The sequence below is a fragment of the Oxyura jamaicensis genome, chromosome 4 (genome assembly GCF_011077185.1).
Source record: "Oxyura jamaicensis isolate SHBP4307 breed ruddy duck chromosome 4, BPBGC_Ojam_1.0, whole genome shotgun sequence".
In the NCBI taxonomy this organism is placed as follows: Eukaryota; Metazoa; Chordata; class Aves; order Anseriformes; family Anatidae; genus Oxyura; species Oxyura jamaicensis.
The window spans coordinates 32448757-32468777 of NC_048896.1; the positions used below are offsets into that span (position 1 = coordinate 32448757).

Genomic DNA, 20021 nt, shown 5'->3' on the forward strand with positions numbered 1-20021 from the left:
GGTGCAGTCCTGCTGCAAGCTGTGAGCAGTGCAGGGAAAAAAATGCACTGGAGCAGTTCGTAATCTCCGGGCATGAAGTCACCATTACCCATTGTGTGCAAAAGCTGGCTTTCTGGGCTGTGGTGCCTTCAAGTCTTCTTCAATCTGGAATAAGTACAGAATGCTTTAGAGTTATAGAAATCAGTCGTAGAGTTACAGTAATCAGAATAACTTAAATCATCTGTAACATCTAACAGCAGGCTGATAACCAGTGAGATTTGTTGTTATTATTTATCTGTTTATCTCTGTTGGGAGATCAAGGTTGGAATTAAAGGGCTATTATGGAAATTAAATAAATAAATAAATAAATAAAAAGCTATGTTTGGGGTCCCAGTAGATACGTTTTAAGAAGAATCATTTATCATCAAATTTTAATAAAAATTTCCAGGAGTTTAAACTTTACTTATGGTGCTGTACTGTGTTATGTAAATAAATAAAGCAAAAGTCCTGGAAAAGGAAGATAGTTCTCTGGTTTATACCTCTACACCTAAAGAGAAGAAGGTAGCATTGTAATTGGATAGTAATTCTGTTGAGCTACTGCCCCCATATATTCTGAGAGAACATCCTTGAAGGTAGTGTTGGAATTTAATGAACTGTTGTTATTCCCTAATACTTGGGAGGCAGTGATGGAGTTGCTGTGCAACCAAGAGAGATGACCTACAGATATGCTGCTGGCCTTGTTCCCTGTTTGAAAATAGAAGTTTAATCTCAAATGAGATGTCAATTTACCTGAGTGTTACTTTCCATAGACACAGATTTCCTTGTTAGCTTGAGCAGATCTTTCCTGTTTAAAAGTAAGATGTACACTCAATTTAGAATAGTGGCATTGCCTTAAAATGTCAGCCTCACATTTCATAATAACCCAGAGGGAAAAGAGATGATAGTAGGAGGTTCATTGTGCCTTCAGCTGAATGGCACAGGCCTTCATAATCAAAATAATTGGATTTTTACAAGAACCAGAAACAGGGTGACTTCCCATACTTGCAAAATTCTTAGGCTGTGCAAAACATTACTTAACTGTTTGAACTTTGACCTTGAGTTAACTTTGAATGCAGAGTCTGATGTAGTGTCTTTTTTATTTCCTGACTTGTTGAGAAAGAGTATATCCTTTAAAAAAGTGATTTTTTTTCTTTTTTATTTTTAGATATGCTTCTAACTAAACCTTACTAAAAGCCAGAAGGCCTAATATAAGTTCATATTTTAGAGACATTTGGTAATATTTTGACTCTGTACTGTAAATTGAAAGTTGCATCAAATTTTGCTCGCAGGATTTTTTATTTTTTTTCTAGCATTTCTTACTCACTTCCTACTAATAGGCTGGAGGGTTTTAGGGCAGCAATTGAGCTGCACATGTCTGATATCCCTGCCCCCTCATGCCATGAACATGGCTCAGCAGTAGCGCTGCTCTCAGCTCACCTTACAAGAAGTCTTACAAGATTCAGGTGTTCTGGACTCATGTCTCTAGTCCAACTTGAAGCACAATATTCCCAGTGTTCTTTTGCTCCTCAGGTTTATCCTCCTGAACACCTTTGCCAGAAGGACATTTCCAGAACATTTCATTTTCCTTTTGTGATAATATCTGCTGACCGACCTCCTTAGTTTGATTACTGTAGATCTCCTCTAGCAATAATACAGATAGATTTCCCTTGGATTATGAGAGGTAATTATGAGAGAAGGAAGCCTCTTCAGTCTTCCATCTCTACCCAACTGTCCCACCTCTTCCAGAGCTTCATTAATTTTCTAAATGTGGGAGGGAAGGCTAAATGGGCCTTGGCATCATTACCCATATAAGGGTTCATCACTCTTTTACAATATGATTTTTCAATGAAGTTTAGCAATGTGCTAAGTAAAATGTTTGCTTAAATACCAAAGCATCATTTGGACATTTAAGATTAAAGTGAATGATGTGGCTATAATGCCACTTAAAAGGTTACCTGTAATGAAACTGCTTGATGATTATGCAGCACTTTCATCGTCTCCAGCAAAGGTTGCTATGTGAGGATGCAAGTTTTTATCAACTCTTTAACAGCTCTTGGTCATGGGAAATTTGCTGCATTTGGCATTAGAATGAGGCCTGACTGCAATTTTAGTAGAAAGGCTGTTGATCATTGGGGGATGCAGGCTATGAAAGTATGAGTCAGGTAAATTAGCCTTGATCTCTATCTTGTATAATAGTGCCTTCCTGGAATTACACAGTGGTTAAGTTTGGAAGGGACCTCTGGATGTCATGTGGTCCAACCCATCTGCACAAGCAGAACCTACAGCAGGTTGCCCAGGACCATGTCCAGGTGGCAAAGAAGTAAATGGGTGAAATCTTTGTTCTATGCCTCTTAAAGGACACCTATCTCACAAAAGAATTATCACCTATAGAATAGTTTACTGGGTGCCAGTGAAAGAAATGTATGAACCATGCATATATATGTATGTAGATATTCATTGTAGGTAAGATGGAGACACTGTGGATCTGTATGAAATCTGTCAACGCATGATGGATTTTAAAAACAACTCATTAGAAAGATAGAGAGGAACAAAAAATAACACAAGAATATTCAAACTGATTAGGAGTGATAATAAGTTTTTACAACAGCTTAATTAGAGAATGCAGATTACTGAAACCAGCTGGATGTACAGGAGTCTGCACAGTTGAATACAGTGGTGCAAATGCTGCCTTCAGTTTTATTTTTGAAAATTGCTGTGGTATCTTATTATAAATACTCAAAACTTCACAGTTACATAACAAGAAAAAAACAGCTGGTAATTTTCAGTGTACTTTGATGAGGGCTTTGAATGTACAGTTATAGAACTGCTGTGGTATAGGGGCACTGTTTATGGGGAGCAAATCAACTTAAAGACAGACCATTTCCTTAAACAGTTGATCTGTCATGTATTTTAAGATACCGTTCCTGCATACACCAAGAAGATAGAATGTGAGCATCAGGGATGCAGTGGTTTGCAAAAGCTATGTGAGCATTTGTTAGAGACTGGGGCACAAATTCATCTAATAAAGGGCAAAGTTATTTCATAATCATGTTGTTAGAATGGATGTTAGTAAGATAAAATGAAATAGTGCCTTACAGAAATATTCAGTGTAAAAAAATAGTGTATTTTAAACTAATTTCAACATATTTGTTTAAACAGTTAAATATATATGATACCTCTTTTTAATTTACTTGAAAAATTCAGTGATGTCAGTCTGATCCACATTCATCCCAATTAGATCATTTTTTTCTATGCACAATACAGAAATTGTCCTTCAATTTGTCTTTTGGCTCATACTGTATCTATCACTTCCTGATACAGCTCATACTGTATCTATCACTTCCTAGCCACTTGGTCACCTCATCTTCTTCATTTCAGTTTATTTCTGCATCCACATCGTTTCATGTTAGTGTCCAAATCTCTGTCTCTTACGCATGTTTAACATGCATAGATTTTAATGTTTACTTTTGTTCAAAACTTTTATTATGTAGGATTAGTATCAGCTTCTGCTGTTTGCATGATGAAGCTTTGGTGCACTATCCAGAATCACTGCAAAGAGCACAGCTTTCTGGAACGAGGTATTTGAATCTATTCACTCTTCTGAGGTGCCTTCCTGTGGTATCACTGAGGTGGAGGGGCACAATCCTCCTGAGCTGCATCAAAAGCAACATGGCCAGCAGGTTGAGGTTCTCTGACTTTGAAAATTCATAGATGATCTCTTTTCTTCCTCTGCACGTAAGTTATGAGAAGTCAGAAAATTGTTCACTGGTTTCAGTTAATCTACCGCTACACTTCTTTAAGTACATTTTTTTAAATCTGTAAGTTATTTTTCTTGTTAAGCATTTACCTGCCTTTTTCTCAGTGCAGTGTATATTTTTTTGCAAAAAATAACTTTTTTTTTTAATTATTATTATTTTTTTTTTCCACTATCACTAAATCATACTCCATTTTTGTCTCAGCACACCAATCTGTGCTGGGAAAAAGGAGGTCTCTTGGGCAATTTTAGGATCAGCTGACTTACGAGCAGTATTGTTCTTCCAGGTACAGTGAGTCTGTGCAGTACTTCTCATGTGGAAGCTTTTTATAACTATTTTTAAGTTTAGCAACCTTAGCCTTTGCAGCTTTTCTGATGTTTAGGAGTCTTTGTCCTTTGAAGTCTTCGACTAGAAGTTTTTTACAGCTTCCCACTATAATTACTCACATAATATTATGTTACAGTAGCTCAAGTCTGATTATTTAAGTGTCTGAGTAGGATGTTTCATGGAAAAAAAAAAAATGTCTTCTACAAACATAGCTTTGTACTTGACGTTTCTATATAGAAGCCATTAAACAAGACATTAATTCTTCTCTTTTGGGCTCAGTGCAATTCTTGTCTGTGTGACTAATCCTATTGACTACAAAAAGACTTTTCATATCAGTCAAGATTGTAGGACTGGACTCTCGTCTTCATATTTTGGAGACAATTTAAGCCCTGTTCAGCTGTAGCTGCTTGTAGCATGCAGTGGAATACATATCCTGTGCCAAGTAGTCAGGTCCACATAACTTACTGCTCATCTCTCTCCAATAACTAGAAAACTATCTTGTTTTGTCCTCTCCATTACTTTTTCTGCAAAGCTACAAATGTCAGAACGTGCTGTGGAATAAGAATGACTACAGCAACCTCATGTGAAACTTTTTTTTTTTTAAGTAAATGCTAGAAATATGAATTTGCTGTTCCAGTCCCTTGTTTGTTAGTTTTTCTAACTGTAATAAATGTTCTGAACTTTCATGAATAATCATCTAAATAACAAGGGGTTTCTTTACTCAGTACTATCTCTGGAAAATGTACAGATTACTTTTAAAGTATCTGCCAATTATCTTGCAATTTGAAGTCTGATTTTTTTCATTTTCTATCTGATTCACCTGAGGGGATTGCCATTTCCATAGGCTCTTCACTGTGTCAAGAGAAATACTCAAGGAAGATAAAGTACAGAAGAGAATTAGAGAAAACCTGTGCTTCCCCAGTGATTTCTGGGACTTCATTTCTTCTGCCAGTTAAGATTTAGGTTTTAGTATTTTCCATGCAAGTTCATCTTTATAAAAGGACATTGTGTTTTGATTATTTAGAACCTGAAGTCACAAAGGGCATGTTGTAATTAGTTTTACATCGGTGGGAACGGAAAATGTATTGTAGTAGTCAGAATCCCCAAGGGAAGGTTTCTAATAAAAAGTCCATTGAATTTATTCATATGTGGAAAGAACAGTCAATATTTGAGGTATGAACTGTCAATGAAAGTGAAATGTATTAACACGCAGCCTATGTTGCAGAGCATAGCCTTGCCAGTTAGAATATTGGAGCTTTGTTTCACCAAGCTACTATGTACTTCTGGAAATATAATCTCTAAAGGAAAACAGATCTAGTCTGTTAAAAACAGAGCTCCCTAGTTGTGAAAATTGATAGCTTAATATAAAATGTAAGATAAGTTTTTTTATATATACATATATTTCAGATTGCATACTAGAAGTGAAAGGTAAAATACCTGTAATGTATTTCATTACTGTGAATGCAGTTGAGAGGATCATTTTCTGACATTCATTCTCAGCGATTCTAATGGTGGTAGAGGCCACCCAGCTGTTTACGATTTTGTCTTGGAAAAAAGATAGCTTTATAAAAAGTGATAAGTTACAAAAAAATATGGCAGAACGTTGTTCCATTAGCTTGATGTCCAGTTAATAAACTTCTAGCTTACTGCAATACTTACCAGTCCTAGTTCACTACCAAATGCTAAATCAGTGGCAAAGAATGCAGTTTTTATTTGCCAGTCAGTTCTCAGGAATGGAACCATCTGCTTCCATAGCCACAAACAATCCACCTATATTAACTCAAAACAAAAGTTCCCCCAGGTGGGATGATTTTCCCAGAGGGGCTGCAGTGTTACTAAACACATAGCATACTATCTGGTTTTATGTCTGTTCTCTGATTAGGAAGTACCACCAGCATCTTTCCTCTTACTGACCAGACATTAACAGAAATGTGTTCCTTTTTGCCCATTGCCCTAAACTTATAAGGCAAGTGTTGACCCAAAACTGGCTGAGCAGTTGGATTGACCTTTCTTCAGCTTGTTATCTTCTAGCTCAGTGTAGAACCCTTTGTATCCCCCTTCCACTACAACGTCAAGGAATCATTGAGCAACATTGAACTCCCGAGAGCTGTCAATATACTTACTTCATTAGAAGCATCGTTGTCTTGGTAGTTAAAAAAAAAAAAAAAAAAAAAAAAAAGTAGTTTCCAGTATAAAAAATCATGCTTATAAATTTAAAATGCACTTTTCATGAACATCCTATAATCTTAAGTATTCCGCTTGTTCACTTGTTTGTTTTCTATATTATCTGTGGAAAGGGGCGAATTAAAGCAATTCAATTGAATTCCACATGTTTATTCATGGAATAAATGAAAACACAGGAAATACTGAATGATTTGCCTATGAGGTAAATCACCACTGTGAGACCAAGTTTAGGAGTTTGAAATGCTCCTGTAGAAAAGCAGATGTTCAACTCCCAGCAGCTGCTCTGTGACCATCTACTGTTGCTTTTCTCTAGCCAGCACCTGTGAAACTGAATTGAATGGAGAAGTTTTGCTCGCTTTCAAAACTCACTTTCAAATGTGAGTTACTTCACATGGATCACATCAAACACTTTTGCAGGTTCCCAGAGTCCCTTTCTTTCACTGTTATGTAGGTTTGCTTAACAGTGAACAGAATTTGGTTTTAGAAGGGAGAATTTGCACATGCCTGTCTACCATGCCCTATATCTATCTACTTATATCGCATTGCCTGTTTCTCAACTAGAGTCCATTTTAGGGTCAATAAAGGTAAATGTAGTTTACAATAAAGGTAACTGTGAATGCACCTACATTCACATGTGCACACACACACATACGATCCTAGCATCTTCATTACTGTTTGTCCATGTACATTGCCAGTCTTTTCCTTTTTTCAGGCACAGCAGTATGGTTCCTGTCATTGACAGTTTGTTTTACTTATTCTTCAGGTCTCCTGTGATGGCTGGAGGTCTATTTGCTGTTAACCGAAAATGGTTTTGGGAGCTGGGAGGCTATGATCCAGGATTAGAAATATGGGGAGGAGAGCAGTATGAAATCTCTTTTAAGGTAAGTCATCGAGTCACCTTATGTAACACTTCCTTACTTGTTTGGTTTTATCCCTGTGGATTTTGATTTCTGATACGCTTTGTGATCATGATGTTGTAACTAACACTAGCTTCAGGGTTTTAACTAAAATTAATTTAGTTCAGTTTGAATTCTTTTTCTTTACAAATTTCCACTAATTTAAAACAGAATTATGTCATCAATATAGGCTCCATAAACCATATAAAATCACTGAGTGCAGTTTAGTGAAGTTTTCTCCAAATATCTGGTAGCTTACCACCATCAAAGAATAAAGTTTTACTTTGTCCTTTGTGTCAAATCTTCTCCACTTACCTCCCATCAGACGCATTTACTGAACCCTATCATGCTCCCGTAGGATCAGCTCATGGGAATTGATGGAAATGAAAGTATAAACTCATAGGAAAGAGGATTCTCTTCAGTAGCAGTGAATCACTAGACCAGCTCAACTGCTATGAGCTATTACCTCCAGGCCAGTTTCTCAAAATCAGTTGATTTTTAATTCAGTTTGGATAATTGTAATGACATAATTGTAATGACGGGGAGCTTTTGAGTGCCCAGGTTATGAACCACCATCCATGGTATATCCTCTGTGTGGACATGTGTATTCAAATGAGTTACTTGGCTTTTACATGCTGAGTTGAAAGTCTTATTACTTTCCACATATAAAATAGATATTTGCATTAGTTGGATAAAGACTAATATATCTAATTTTGAAAATTCAGTTTATTATGCTCCAGTATACCCATGGAATTAAGAACTTTACCTTATGGCCTCTGTATGCACAGGTTTTCAATTAGCTGATAGATTTTCATGAAAAATATGAAATGAGTCACACATGTTTGGATAAGGCTTGGATCTGTAATCAGAATTCACATTTAGCTTCAGGATCTTTCCAACCTACTTCCAAACTCCTACAATGTAAAGCTCAGCAAATAAATTTAGTATGTCAGCCATGACTAATATTGTACATCTTGCTGCATCTGAGTTTCAACAGTGATTAAAACAATAGAACTAAGGCCATTCTGTGTAATAAAACGTACAGCATGACCCTACACTGGGCTGCTAGGCTGTCTTTATGGGAGTTATCAAGAACAGAAAAATGGTTTGTATTAACTGCACTACTCTCATCTTTCTCTAAATCATTTTTACGCCACAGCAAAACAAAATTGGAAGGCAAGGAAACCCAGTAGATGGAAAACATGTTTTGAATATATTGATTTACGTTCTATCCATACAGGTTGTTTCAGAGTCAAATGTAAGTAGTCACTTGTAGCTGTAACAACAGTCTCTGGCAGGTCACCTAAGATTTTATTATCCTATTTCAATTATTCCTTTTATTTGTCATCACAAAGAATATAATTGTAATGCAGTCCAGTCTTTGTATAGAAACCATGGTAACAGCACTAGAAATTGAGATACTAGATTGCCCCAGTGTGTTTTGCTCAAGTGATTTTTTTTTTTTATTTTTTTTTTGGAGGCAGCTGTGTCACGCTGGGTCTCATTTCAGTCATATCTCCTGATATCTCCTGATTCATCTCATTAGTGTATACTAACCTTAGGGTCCCTGTCCTTTCTTATTAGTATTAAAAGAAGAAGGAGGAGGAAAAAAAACTCCTTAGAAAGAATTGCCAATAGAAACAGCTTTCTGTTGGAAGAACTTAACAGATACGAGTTACAGAAAAACACTGCTGTTTTGTTTGGAATGACACGAAATGGGAGAAGAAATCATGGGAGACAGGATGGAGAAACAGAACAGACCTTTTTTGTTATACCAGAATTACCCATGTCATCTTGGGAAAGGTTTCTGGTTCAACAGTTTCTACATTGAGAGCTACAGATTTGGTTGTCTTAAAACTTTTTTTAAATGAGAGCAAATTAGTCAGTTTAATTTACTGTTTTTATTCACAAAACTTGAGAAGGTGGTGGACTTGCCATCTCTCTGTTATTCACAAAGTCAATGAAAAAAACAGATGACCAACATGTGCAACACCCAACGGGTAGGAAATGACATCTTCCCTAGATTATCTATAGTTTGTGGGTACCCTGTGCTGATGCCATGTCTTATGTTAATGCTATTTTGCTTGGCAAATGACTGTTTGGAGCATGCTGCCTCAAGAACCCTCTCCAGAACATCTCTAACTACCAGATACTTGACTGTTCTTGCTCATTTCTTCAATTCAATTACATCTCAAGTATTTTGTAAAAACATGACTTCTTTTTCCATTAAGAAGCTGCAAAAAGAAGCCAATTTGAAATGTCCCAAAACAGTGGAAGAAAGTTCATGTTTAGAGGACTATTTCAGGTTGGTCTTCAAACTCAGTGATAGACATGGTCTTCCTTTTATGTTCTTCATATTTAATCTTGTTTTTAACTTTGAGATTCATGTGTATGAATGCTGCTATATAAGTATAAATAAGTGATCGAGCTACTATAAGTGGATACCATACCAGTGACATGATCTTTCCAGTGTCAGACTTGTGATTTTTGCGGTTAATTCAAATACAGTGATGTAATTACAAGGGAGTGCATGCCAAAGTGAGAGCTGTCACAGACTCTCTGGAAGGAAATAGTGTCTGGTTCACCTCGAACAGATTGCCCTGCTCCGTGAGCTGGAGTGAGAAGTGTTCGTGGATCTTTTTTGTTCTTCTTCTCAGTTATGAGTTTTAAACTCCACTTCATGGATCAACAACCTACTGTAACCCCTCTGCTTAACATTGTAACAGTAGATCCAGGTACTATACAGTAGACAAGCTGTGGCAGATGTCTTTAATTAGTGCTCCAGTTTACTTTAATGATTTGAGTGCTTGAGGTAAGCTTACAGGTATGTTAAGATCTTTGGCAAATGTGTATCTCAAATATCAGGCTTATATGCCCAATTTCACTGTTTCCAAGCATAGAATCATGTAAAAGAAACAGTGCATGTCATGTTTAATATTTTGTGGCCTCATTTTATTTGGAGAAAAATATCCCAGGCGCTGGAATGAAACTTCTGCAGAAACATTCACACACCAAAGGGAAAATATCACTTGACAATCAAGATCATATTAAGGAAAAGCATCTTCTCAACCAAAGACGTCTGCATTACTGAATCACAGTTATCGACAGTCATCCCCACAATTCAAATTAGAGGAGTGTGGGCTACAAGGCAGGTAGGAAGCCATGAGTACAGAGCATGGGCTTAGAAAACCAGAGAAATTGGATCTTTGAGAAAAGTATGATGGCTAGATCTTTGCTAGTCTCAGGACTTAATAAAATAGTTTGCCTGATGTCCTCTGACGTAAGGCTTCATCAGCTTCTGCATCGTGAACCTAGTATCACCTGCTCTGCTGTGCAGTGCTCACTTTAATCTTCTGCATTTTGCATACCCCAGACACACAGTGAATTAAAGGTTGGTGTGCAGGGTCATCATGCAAGCTCAAAGGAATCAGTAATAACAGCTAAGCCATGCTGCTTTATGAGTTCAAGATGCTAAGGCAGAGTTTGAGTACTGATTTAAAAAACTGTATAATAAGATTATAACAGGAGAATTGTTTGTCTGGGGAGTCAGGCAGCAGTTTCTGACCAAAAAAAAAAAAAAAAAAAAAAAAGTTGAACCAGATTTAGGAAGGGTAGTCAGGCTGGGAAGATTGGAGCGTAAGTGTCAATTTTGATGTTTCTTACTGGCTGTTTCACTAGATGTGACCTGGGATGACAGGCACCAGGCTTCAGTGCAGAGCATACTCCTACCCAAAGTATTTTTCTGTGGGGGAGTTTGCATTATCTCATTACACGGGGACAGGGGGTGGGTAGTGTGAGAAAAAATCTGTTAGTGTATGTTTGGGGATGACGAGGGGTGTTCTAGGGGGAAAAAAAGAAACTGAATCTGCACTGAAACTAGTTTTACTGCAGAGTAACTGAATGTTTCTCTAAAATAGAGGAAGCTTTATAATGTTTCGATGATGTTTGGAATTGCGCCACAGCAGGAAACTTCTCCAGACTTCAGGCACATCTCTATTCCAGGTGCTGAGTTGTTAGGAAGAGAGAGGGACAAGTTAAAAAAAAAAAAAAAAAAAAAAAAAAAAAAAAAAGTCTGCTTTTTAAGTCTGCTTGGCATTTCTCTACTCTCTTGTTCTTGCTTGGTAACGTTGCAGCAGAGGACAGCAGCACTCATTGCACTGGGTGCTGTGTTGATTAACTGCAGCTTCCAAATCAGAGCACTCGGACACACATTTGAGGGATGGTAAGGCAGTTGCAACCTGTGTATCAAAATATGACCTCTTCATTAATGGGTTTCTTAGATTAATTTTTTACATAAGAACTAATGTGTAGCATTTCAATTTTTTGGCAGCATAACCTCAGGATGAATTCTTTAATTAAAAAGATGTATGATATCTTGCTGATGATACTGTTCAGCGTGCACTAAACTTGTGAAAACTGTTCAAGTGCTGGAACTGACCTGATTAATAGCTTCCTTTCTCATTAACCAGGGAAACCACTGTTTAGGAAATCCTAAATTTAAGTCACAATTTATGTAGTAATTTCCAAAATATATAGAGTTGCAAAAGATAGTCATTTCCCGTGTTTGCTGAAGATCCTTTACACTGGACATTCCTTAGTCATGGACATATACCATACCTTAACAAAAATGATCATGCTAATATCCCAGCCTCTTTGAAGATAGTCACCTATATCTAGGGCTTTTTTATCCTTATCTTTGCTGACACATCTTCCAGGTTCTCTCCATCCCTGTTTTTGACACACACCTCCAAGTTCATTAATCCCTTTATTTATTGTCTTCATTGTTAATTCCCTCCGCTGCTGGCAGTCTTGGCGGGAGACAAGGAGTTAGGGGAGCATTACCGCTTGTCAGTGCAGTTGCAGACCATCCTGAAGTACAGTTGCTCAGTATTTGAGAGCCGCTGGTGGGTTCTGTTGAAATATCCAGTCATCGATTCCCAGTTTACACAGTACTGTTTTAATGTCATTGGCATGAAATCCCACTACATCATGAGTAAATGGGTTTTGCTGTTTCTGACTTTGCTGACTGCACATTTGAAGTCATTGTTCCTGTTTTTTATTTTTTAAATTTATTTTATTTTTGCATTTAGCTGGGCATTCTCGTTACATGGAAAAGGTCACAATAAAATATTCTTCCTTCTCCTTTTCTACCGCTACCAGATCTGGTTTCTTGGCTTACATTTCAGGAAAAGTATCTGCAAAATTCCATAATGTTTTTGTGTTTATGTTTTCTATGACTTTTTCAGCCCCATTGTGATAGTACATTTCTCCTGTTTGTAGTCTCTATTTCTTGCCCAATGCTCAGAGCACCAAACTGACAGCTTTGCATGACATACTTTATATTCCTTTTCCACCAGTTTACTGTTTTGTGGTGTTTTTTTCCTTTCATTTCAGTGTCTCTTGCTGTTGTCTGTCTTGTTACTGACTCTCAGCTGCAGTATGTTTCTCAATTAGTTTTGAAGACTGATCCAAAATCCATTCAGTCCCTCCTCAATCTTTTACCCAATTTGCTGTATGTTTATGTTCCTGTTCTCCAGCAACATATCCTCCACTGCTCAAAAATCATGAATCTCTTACTGCAGTAATTATGATTACAGCGTAGCATATGGATTGGAGTCTCATTCTCGTGTGCACTGTATTTACATTTTACAGATAGTCCCTGGGCTGGATCACTCACAAGCTAGACAGATAAGGCGAAGAGATGGAAAGAGCAAGCAACATTTAGTTTTAAAGACGAAGTGATATAAAAAGAGGGTGATTCACCCCAAATCCCACAAGAGCTGTACAGCAGAGCCAGAAAATGCATCTGTGATATCTAAGCTGCAGTCAGGAACAAAGCCACAAAACCACAGCTTAATCTATTTTAAAGCTTGCATTAATGCTTGCCTTTTGCTTTCAACTATCCCTATAAAGTGTTTTGCAACATTCTCTTGGAAGAAGCTATATAAAGATAAATTGTGATATAGTACATAGCTGACACACAAACTACTATTCTTTTGATCTTTCCAAACTGAAATTGCATTGTTTTAGTTTCATCTTTGTATTTTATACCTCAGCTGTGGACCAGATTCATTGCTTTGTAAGAGGGAGGCATTAGCAATCTTGAGAGTTTCATTGCTTGCTTCTTAGATAAACAGAGGCATCAGTGTTGTGATATCATTTTGCCAAATGTCCCACACCACCCGAATTCTTTTCATGGTACACTGGAGATCTGCAATATTTAACACAGAAGCCATTCTCCAATTTCTTGCATTTAGTGCAGGTGACATAAAAATGCACATTTTAAAGGCAAGGTTGCCAGAATTGATCTTCCCAGGAAAATATTAAAAATGTCTTTAAAACCATTCTGAAGCTAAAAGATAAACAGGAACAGCTGCTAAATGTCCTTCAAGGCAGCCCGAGATTCATTTCAATTACCCTACACAGTGCACCTCAGGTGCAGCACAGCATTTTCAAGTTTTATATCTATCAAATATAAACCTAACACAAAGTGTTATTTCCTCCCACTTGTTATTGCCTCAGCATACCTGACAGGTTTTTTTTTTTTTTCCTAAATCCTTTTCTCCTTTCATTTTGTTTTTCTTTTTCTTTTCTTTTCTTTTTTTCTTTTTTTTTTTTTTTTACAGATATCCAACTACATTAGAGAAAATGCAGTATATGTCTACTTCAGCTCTCATGGTCTGAGTTAAAGTAGTACTGCCCTACATATATATATATATAAAATATATGTGCTTTCTTGTCTTTTAAATTTGTTCTGTTGCTGATCCTCCTCTGAGTCAAACTTCTATACTGTCCACTCTTAGCTTCAGTAGCTAAGAAACATTGCTTAATGACTTCAATATCTTGTCTAGTCTTTGAAATAACACTTTAATTTAAAAAACAGAAACAAACAGTAGATATATGGCTGCACTTTCATCTCTGCACTGGGTTATTTGAAGACAGCCACAGAGGTATCCTCTGAAAAGGTACCAAATGATGTAACATACAGAGTATTCACAGAAAGGTGAATAATATTTTTTACATGATTATATTACCCACCTGATTTTAACATTCTCATTTTTATAATTTTTAATATGTTTATTAATAAGAATTAGGTGTCATAGGATTACATGAAAAGGATATTCTATGATTTATATACAAATGTTAACGAGATTTCAGGTTTTCATTTAAGAAGCAAACTTTACAAAATGGTTTTGAAAAAAAAAAATGATCAAGTCAGCATGGCGTAGCAAGCCCACTCTGGACTGTAAAGAGCTATTTTGGCACAGAGGCAGAACGTTCATTTGGGTCTCCATTTCTAACCCATCAGTAAATTTACTCCCTGAGAAGGACTGTGCTCGCTCAGAGACCTGATGAGATATGCTCACAACAGAAATAGGTGTTAAAATACTCTTGATTCCATCACCGGGTGTGCTTCCATTTGGCAGTGATGCCCAGTGCAGCTGCCTTTATCACTTGGTGCCACTAACCTGCAAAATGTGCCTGCTCATCTGACATGCTAGCAAGCACCAGAAGCACCTACAGAGCACTCCTGTGCCTTAGTGAAGAGCTAACTAACTCTGTGCTGGGCAAGGGAAAGGTCCTGAGCAGCTTTCAGCTGTGCAAGGGTGTCTGTGTGCCCACAGGACAAAGCTGAGTACAGGATCTTCTGCTGTCTTTGGCGGTTTCAAACCTTCCTTGCTCGTGCCAGTGTACTCAGGCTTGTCAGGCAATCTGGTACAGAGCCTCAAACAATTACAAGGGCTAATACCCAAATGACCCATAAGAAGTAGCTTCCTCAATCGCTTTGCAACTCAAGCCTCCGTGCTAAAAACCCCAGCTTTCTCTTCTCACAGTATGAATAGCACAGTCAGTCTCAGGGGCTGAATTCCAGCTTGCTACCTTCAGCAATTGCTTTCAGTCACACTCAAGCACCAAGTGATCCCGCAGTGCAGTGCTTAGCATCTGCACGTTCAGACTGCTAAAATGTAGTTGCAAGCTCACAGCCACTCTGCCAGGACTACACCCTGTGTAACAAAGGCAAGCTCAGCAAAAGAGGCCAAACTCTTGTCCATTTTCAGTATTGTTTTAAATGAATGAAATTAATCATTTCATTTTCTTGTGATTTGAAAAAGCCAGCTGCTACAGCCAGCTGGTAGGCAGGCCAGAAGAGTCAGAATGAGAAATGTACGGTAAAAAAGTGCAGAGATGCACATTGTTCTCTGCAGGCTTCGCAGTGAATGTCAAGTATTTGTGATCATATCATATTTTCTGATACCTTTTTCTAGGGATCTGGTAACTGCTTCTTTAACTGGGAGTATATCAACTTCTGGATGAATTGCTTTCTGTATGTAAATCATTGATAAAACTTTCAGTTGTCTGTTCTGTTCTGCGTTAGCCTCAGTCACAAGCTTACTTCATTCCATTTTGCTCCAAAATGTATCAAACACAGATAAAATCCCTTCATATGTATAGTGTGTGGACCTCTGTTCTCACCCAGATAAATGGAAATTAATGGAAATATAGAATAACAGCCATTCTGTTATAATATTTGCAGAGAACAAAAAATACTATTTTGCCAAGACTAGGGAATAATGTTTATATCAGCTCTCACTCTAAGTGAATTTTAAACTCTTGATGCATGACTGGTTTCAGGATTTTTGAAACAAGTTCTGCTTGGGGACTTTCAGAGGTTTTTTGTTGTTTTCCATTTCCCTAATTTGCAAAGTCAGATTGCTTTTTATTATTATTATTATTAATCAGAAAGTCATAAATGTTGTCAGTGTGCTATAAAAACCACCTAATAGCAATCTTGGAGTTCAGTGGTTCAGCATAGGAAATGATGCCCGTAGGTGTTATTGCATGATTTCTGTAGTTCCTCTGATGTGACACACAGCCTCACTCTCACATACACTTGGTAAAACCTAGTCACACTAAGTGAACCCTTGTGAAGAATCCCTTACTTGCTGCCCATCAACATGCAGCTTGGGTTCTAGGCCTGTGATGTACTTGCAGCTCCCATCAGTTTTGAGAGAGATGACTACATTTGTTTCAGTGTCAAATGTATTAATGATGAAAAGTAGCAGCATGCTCTTTCCTCTGTCTATGTGAATTTGATTGGAAGGAAATTGATTTTTTTTTTTCCCTTTTCTTTACAAAATGAAGAGCATCTTAACAGTTGAGCTCTTTGTTCACTATTCAATACAAAACATAAGCCATGTATTTTGGAAATTCTTTCTTTTTCTGATGGTTTGTTTTACACACATGGCCTTCTTCTGAAATGTTGTCCCTACAGGTTTTTAATAGTAGACAAAATAATATCTTGGTTGTGTAGCAGGAGGATCATTGATAGATATATTAAAGATGTTTTATATTTTCATTTTGAACATACTCTGCATTTGCAAAGTGAGATTCCAGGTACCAAAGAACCTTTTTATCAAATTGCAGCATTGGGTAAGCAAAGAAGGCCACCACTATGAATACAGGAAGATTCACTACGGAATGATGTATAGTTTTTACACAACCCTTACATAACAAACCATAACATCAAACAAAATGCCCTTCTTTGCCCCATTTGTCTCCAGGAGTCATTCTTTCATTTGCTGTGTGTCTCCTTTCCAGGTGTGGATGTGTGGAGGTGGCATGTTTGATGTTCCATGCTCTAGAGTTGGGCATATCTACAGGAAGTACGTCCCTTATAAAGTCCCTTCTGGAACCAGCCTAGCACGCGTGAGTAATTGGGTTTTGCTGTTTCTCATTCTCATTCATAATCAGTCTCTTCATTTCCGCACCTAACAGTAAGCCATTAAAATATAAAATGAATGTTGCTTTATTTTTCTGAAATGGGATGTGCAATTGCTGCAGTTATGCTGCCTTCCAGAGATAAAATTGCTAAGAATAAAATGAAAGCTTAAAAATACGGGGTTGGACATTTCAGCACAGAAGTATGGTTCATACTGATTCAAAAGAACCGATAGGAATAACCTAAGGCTTGCAGTTCTTGAATTGCACAGTGTTGTCAGTCATAGCAGGACCAATTTGAATGCACATTTTATTATCAGTCAGCAGAACAGGCAGAATCTTGCATAAGGAATATTTTTTGAGGCCAAAGAACTGAGTAACACTAATTTGAGTGGCTGTCTAATTATTGTATAAAACCTGGTTATGGAATACAGCCAGCTTCGAACTGTATGAGTGAGAAATTAGAAGACCTCTAGACATTTCTCAAAGACTACCAGCCACGTCCATGAGGGGCTTTTTGCTCAAGAGAAAATGTTCCATAACTTTTTGGAGATGTTCATGGGATGTCAAAAGATGAGAGACAAAGTGCACAGATGTAGCTTCAAGGCAGATACAAGTATTTATTCATGCTTGAGTTTAATCTTTTCTATTTTAGAGGATTTTTTTAAAAAATAAAATGGCATTAATATTAAAGTCTGCATATTGCCATAGGGTAATATTTTATGAATCATATTTTTTTCTTAATAATGAAAATGTGGTATGAATAAAAGAATAAATCTTTTGCTTTAAGGGGGAGATATTCTTGGTTTCAGCAGCATGGGACAAGGCTTGCTGTAATAACTCCGCACACAGGAAAAAGGCCTTCTCTACTGGCTACCTGACAGTTGCCTAGGGAGAGAAAAAAGATGCCTAAAAAAATACCCATGTAAATTGAGACGCTGTAATGGGATTAGTAGTTGTGGTAGTATTAGTGACAAGACATGTATTGACAAAATTGTGAGATCAAAATCTTCCCCTTACATATGTGTAATCCCAGTTTCCCCACCCAGATTTCATGGAGATACTGTGAAAACTTGCAGCCAACCACTAGCCACAGCCTGCAGCCTCCCTTTATATATTTATATCTGATGTATATTTATTTTAGCTTGATTTCAATAAACCACTTGTGAAATGTTACCACCACCACCACCACCACCCCCCCCATCCTAAAATCCTAGAATATCCTGAGTTGGAAGGGACCCACAAAGATCATTGAGTCCAGCTACTGGCTTCACACAGGACCATACAAAAATCAGACCCCGTGTCTGAGAGCATTGTCCAAACACTTTTGGAACTCCCTCAGGCTTGGTGCTGTGACCACTACCTGGGGAACCTGTGCCTTGACCACGCCTCTCGGTGAAGAACCTTTTCCCAACATCCATCCTGAACTTTTTCCTAATACCCAGACTAAATCCCTGTTACAAAATTATACATCTGCCCATACACGGACTGACTGCCCTATGTCTTGTGAGAAGAGATGTAGTATGTTGATAGGATGGATTTTATCCTTCCAATTCAAGTAATGGTTCATTTCCTATGTGGTGTTGGAGTCCAAAATATGATGATGCTTAGGTAAATTTCTGGCATATATTTAACACTGAAAGAAATTTTGAATTTTCAGCTTCCTCATATTTTTTTCCAGTACAATATTCTAAACCAAAGTATTATTGTAAAGATGCATTTTATCAAGGTTGCCAACAACGCAAAATCTTCTCTATTTTTCAGTGTTAGTCCAAATATTATGTTCTCCACATATAAATATTTTATCTGAAACTTCCCTTCAGTTCCAGAACATAATGAATAACATATTCAAAAATACTCAGAAATATTATCCCTGTTTGCCAAAAGCGTATTTAGTATTTTTCAGTATTTAGTAGTATCCATGAAACTTTTCGCTAAATCCTTTTCCATCTTGTGGGATGTAAAGCAGGATGCTAGAGATGCAGTTCACAGAGGAATAAGCCATAGGAAGCCCGTCTGTGATTGTATAAATGATTGTAGCAGCCCCTTTATTAGTCAAGAGTTTGCCATTGTGCTGATACTGCATTAAAGGATCATGTATTTCCTCATCCTGTCCCCACAAGATCAGCACAAGGGATATAGAGATGAATTAGGAAGAGGACGGAGCTTCTAGACAAACTCAGGCATAGGCCAGATCATGCCATGGATCTTCTTTCAAGCTGTTTCAGCCTTTGTTTGCCCATAATGAATATGGCTTAAGGTGAGCATATTACTTTCCCTTCCCTTGGGATTTCACCTGTCTATAGCAGCAAGGTTCAACACGCGCTTTCAGGTAGCTATATAATATCTGATGAATCTAGATATATTTTTAAAGAGCTATTCTCTGACATGAGGATCACATACACTTTATAAAATGAAAGACTTGTCAAAAACTGTGTTCTGCCACCCTCATCAGTAAATAACTATTAGTGTACCACACACAAGAGCAGGTATCATTACATCAAATTTCTACATTCTTATTATAATACTTCTTACCTCCTTATCTGTCACTGAAGACCTGCAAGGCCTACACATACCCAATGTTGAAAAACATCCACCTATGAAATGCTCTGTCAGTAAAACTGTTTGGTAGTACAGAACAAAAGTAAAGGAAACTACACGTGTAGTAGATTTATAAAACAGACCACGATGAACAAATGCGGATAGCAAAGCTGAGTACTTTTTCCAGGAGATATCTGAGGATGGAGCTGCTTACAAAGTGCAGTCAATGCCCGATTTACAGGTAATTGCACATGAAATGAGATTAATCGGCGAGCAGATGACAGCAGTGATTCCGCATTATAATGTGGAAGCACCACATAATTATTTGTTCATTCCAAACCTGTCAGCCTCTGCACAAAACTGCAGTGACTAATAGCTATTTTTGTCTGTTTGTTTTAGGTAAGGCATGTATAGCAAGCAAGTCCTCAAATCTTAAAATCCTACACGAGATGTTGCCCTGTTAAGAACTCCTGAATTGTTTGACTGGATTATTTTAGTTGCTTTGTGGTATTCTTCACTGTTGCTTTATTTTTAAGAATTTTACCTAAGCTATTTGCTTTTAGCCAGTTACCTATGAAAT

At 37.3% G+C, this 20021-nt stretch overlaps 1 protein-coding gene across 4 annotated transcripts in view; it reads left to right on the forward strand.

Annotated features, from left to right (window-relative positions):
- GALNTL6 (polypeptide N-acetylgalactosaminyltransferase like 6) overlaps positions 1-20021 on the forward strand; it is a 452994-nt gene that overhangs the window by 399871 nt on the left and 33102 nt on the right. For all 4 annotated transcript variants that reach the window (XM_035324503.1, XM_035324500.1, XM_035324501.1 and 1 more), the window contains 2 exons: positions 7048-7165; positions 16781-16888. In XM_035324503.1, coding sequence (XP_035180394.1) covers positions 7048-7165; positions 16781-16888 — 226 coding nt within the window. The remainder of the gene's footprint in view (positions 1-7047; positions 7166-16780; positions 16889-20021) is intronic.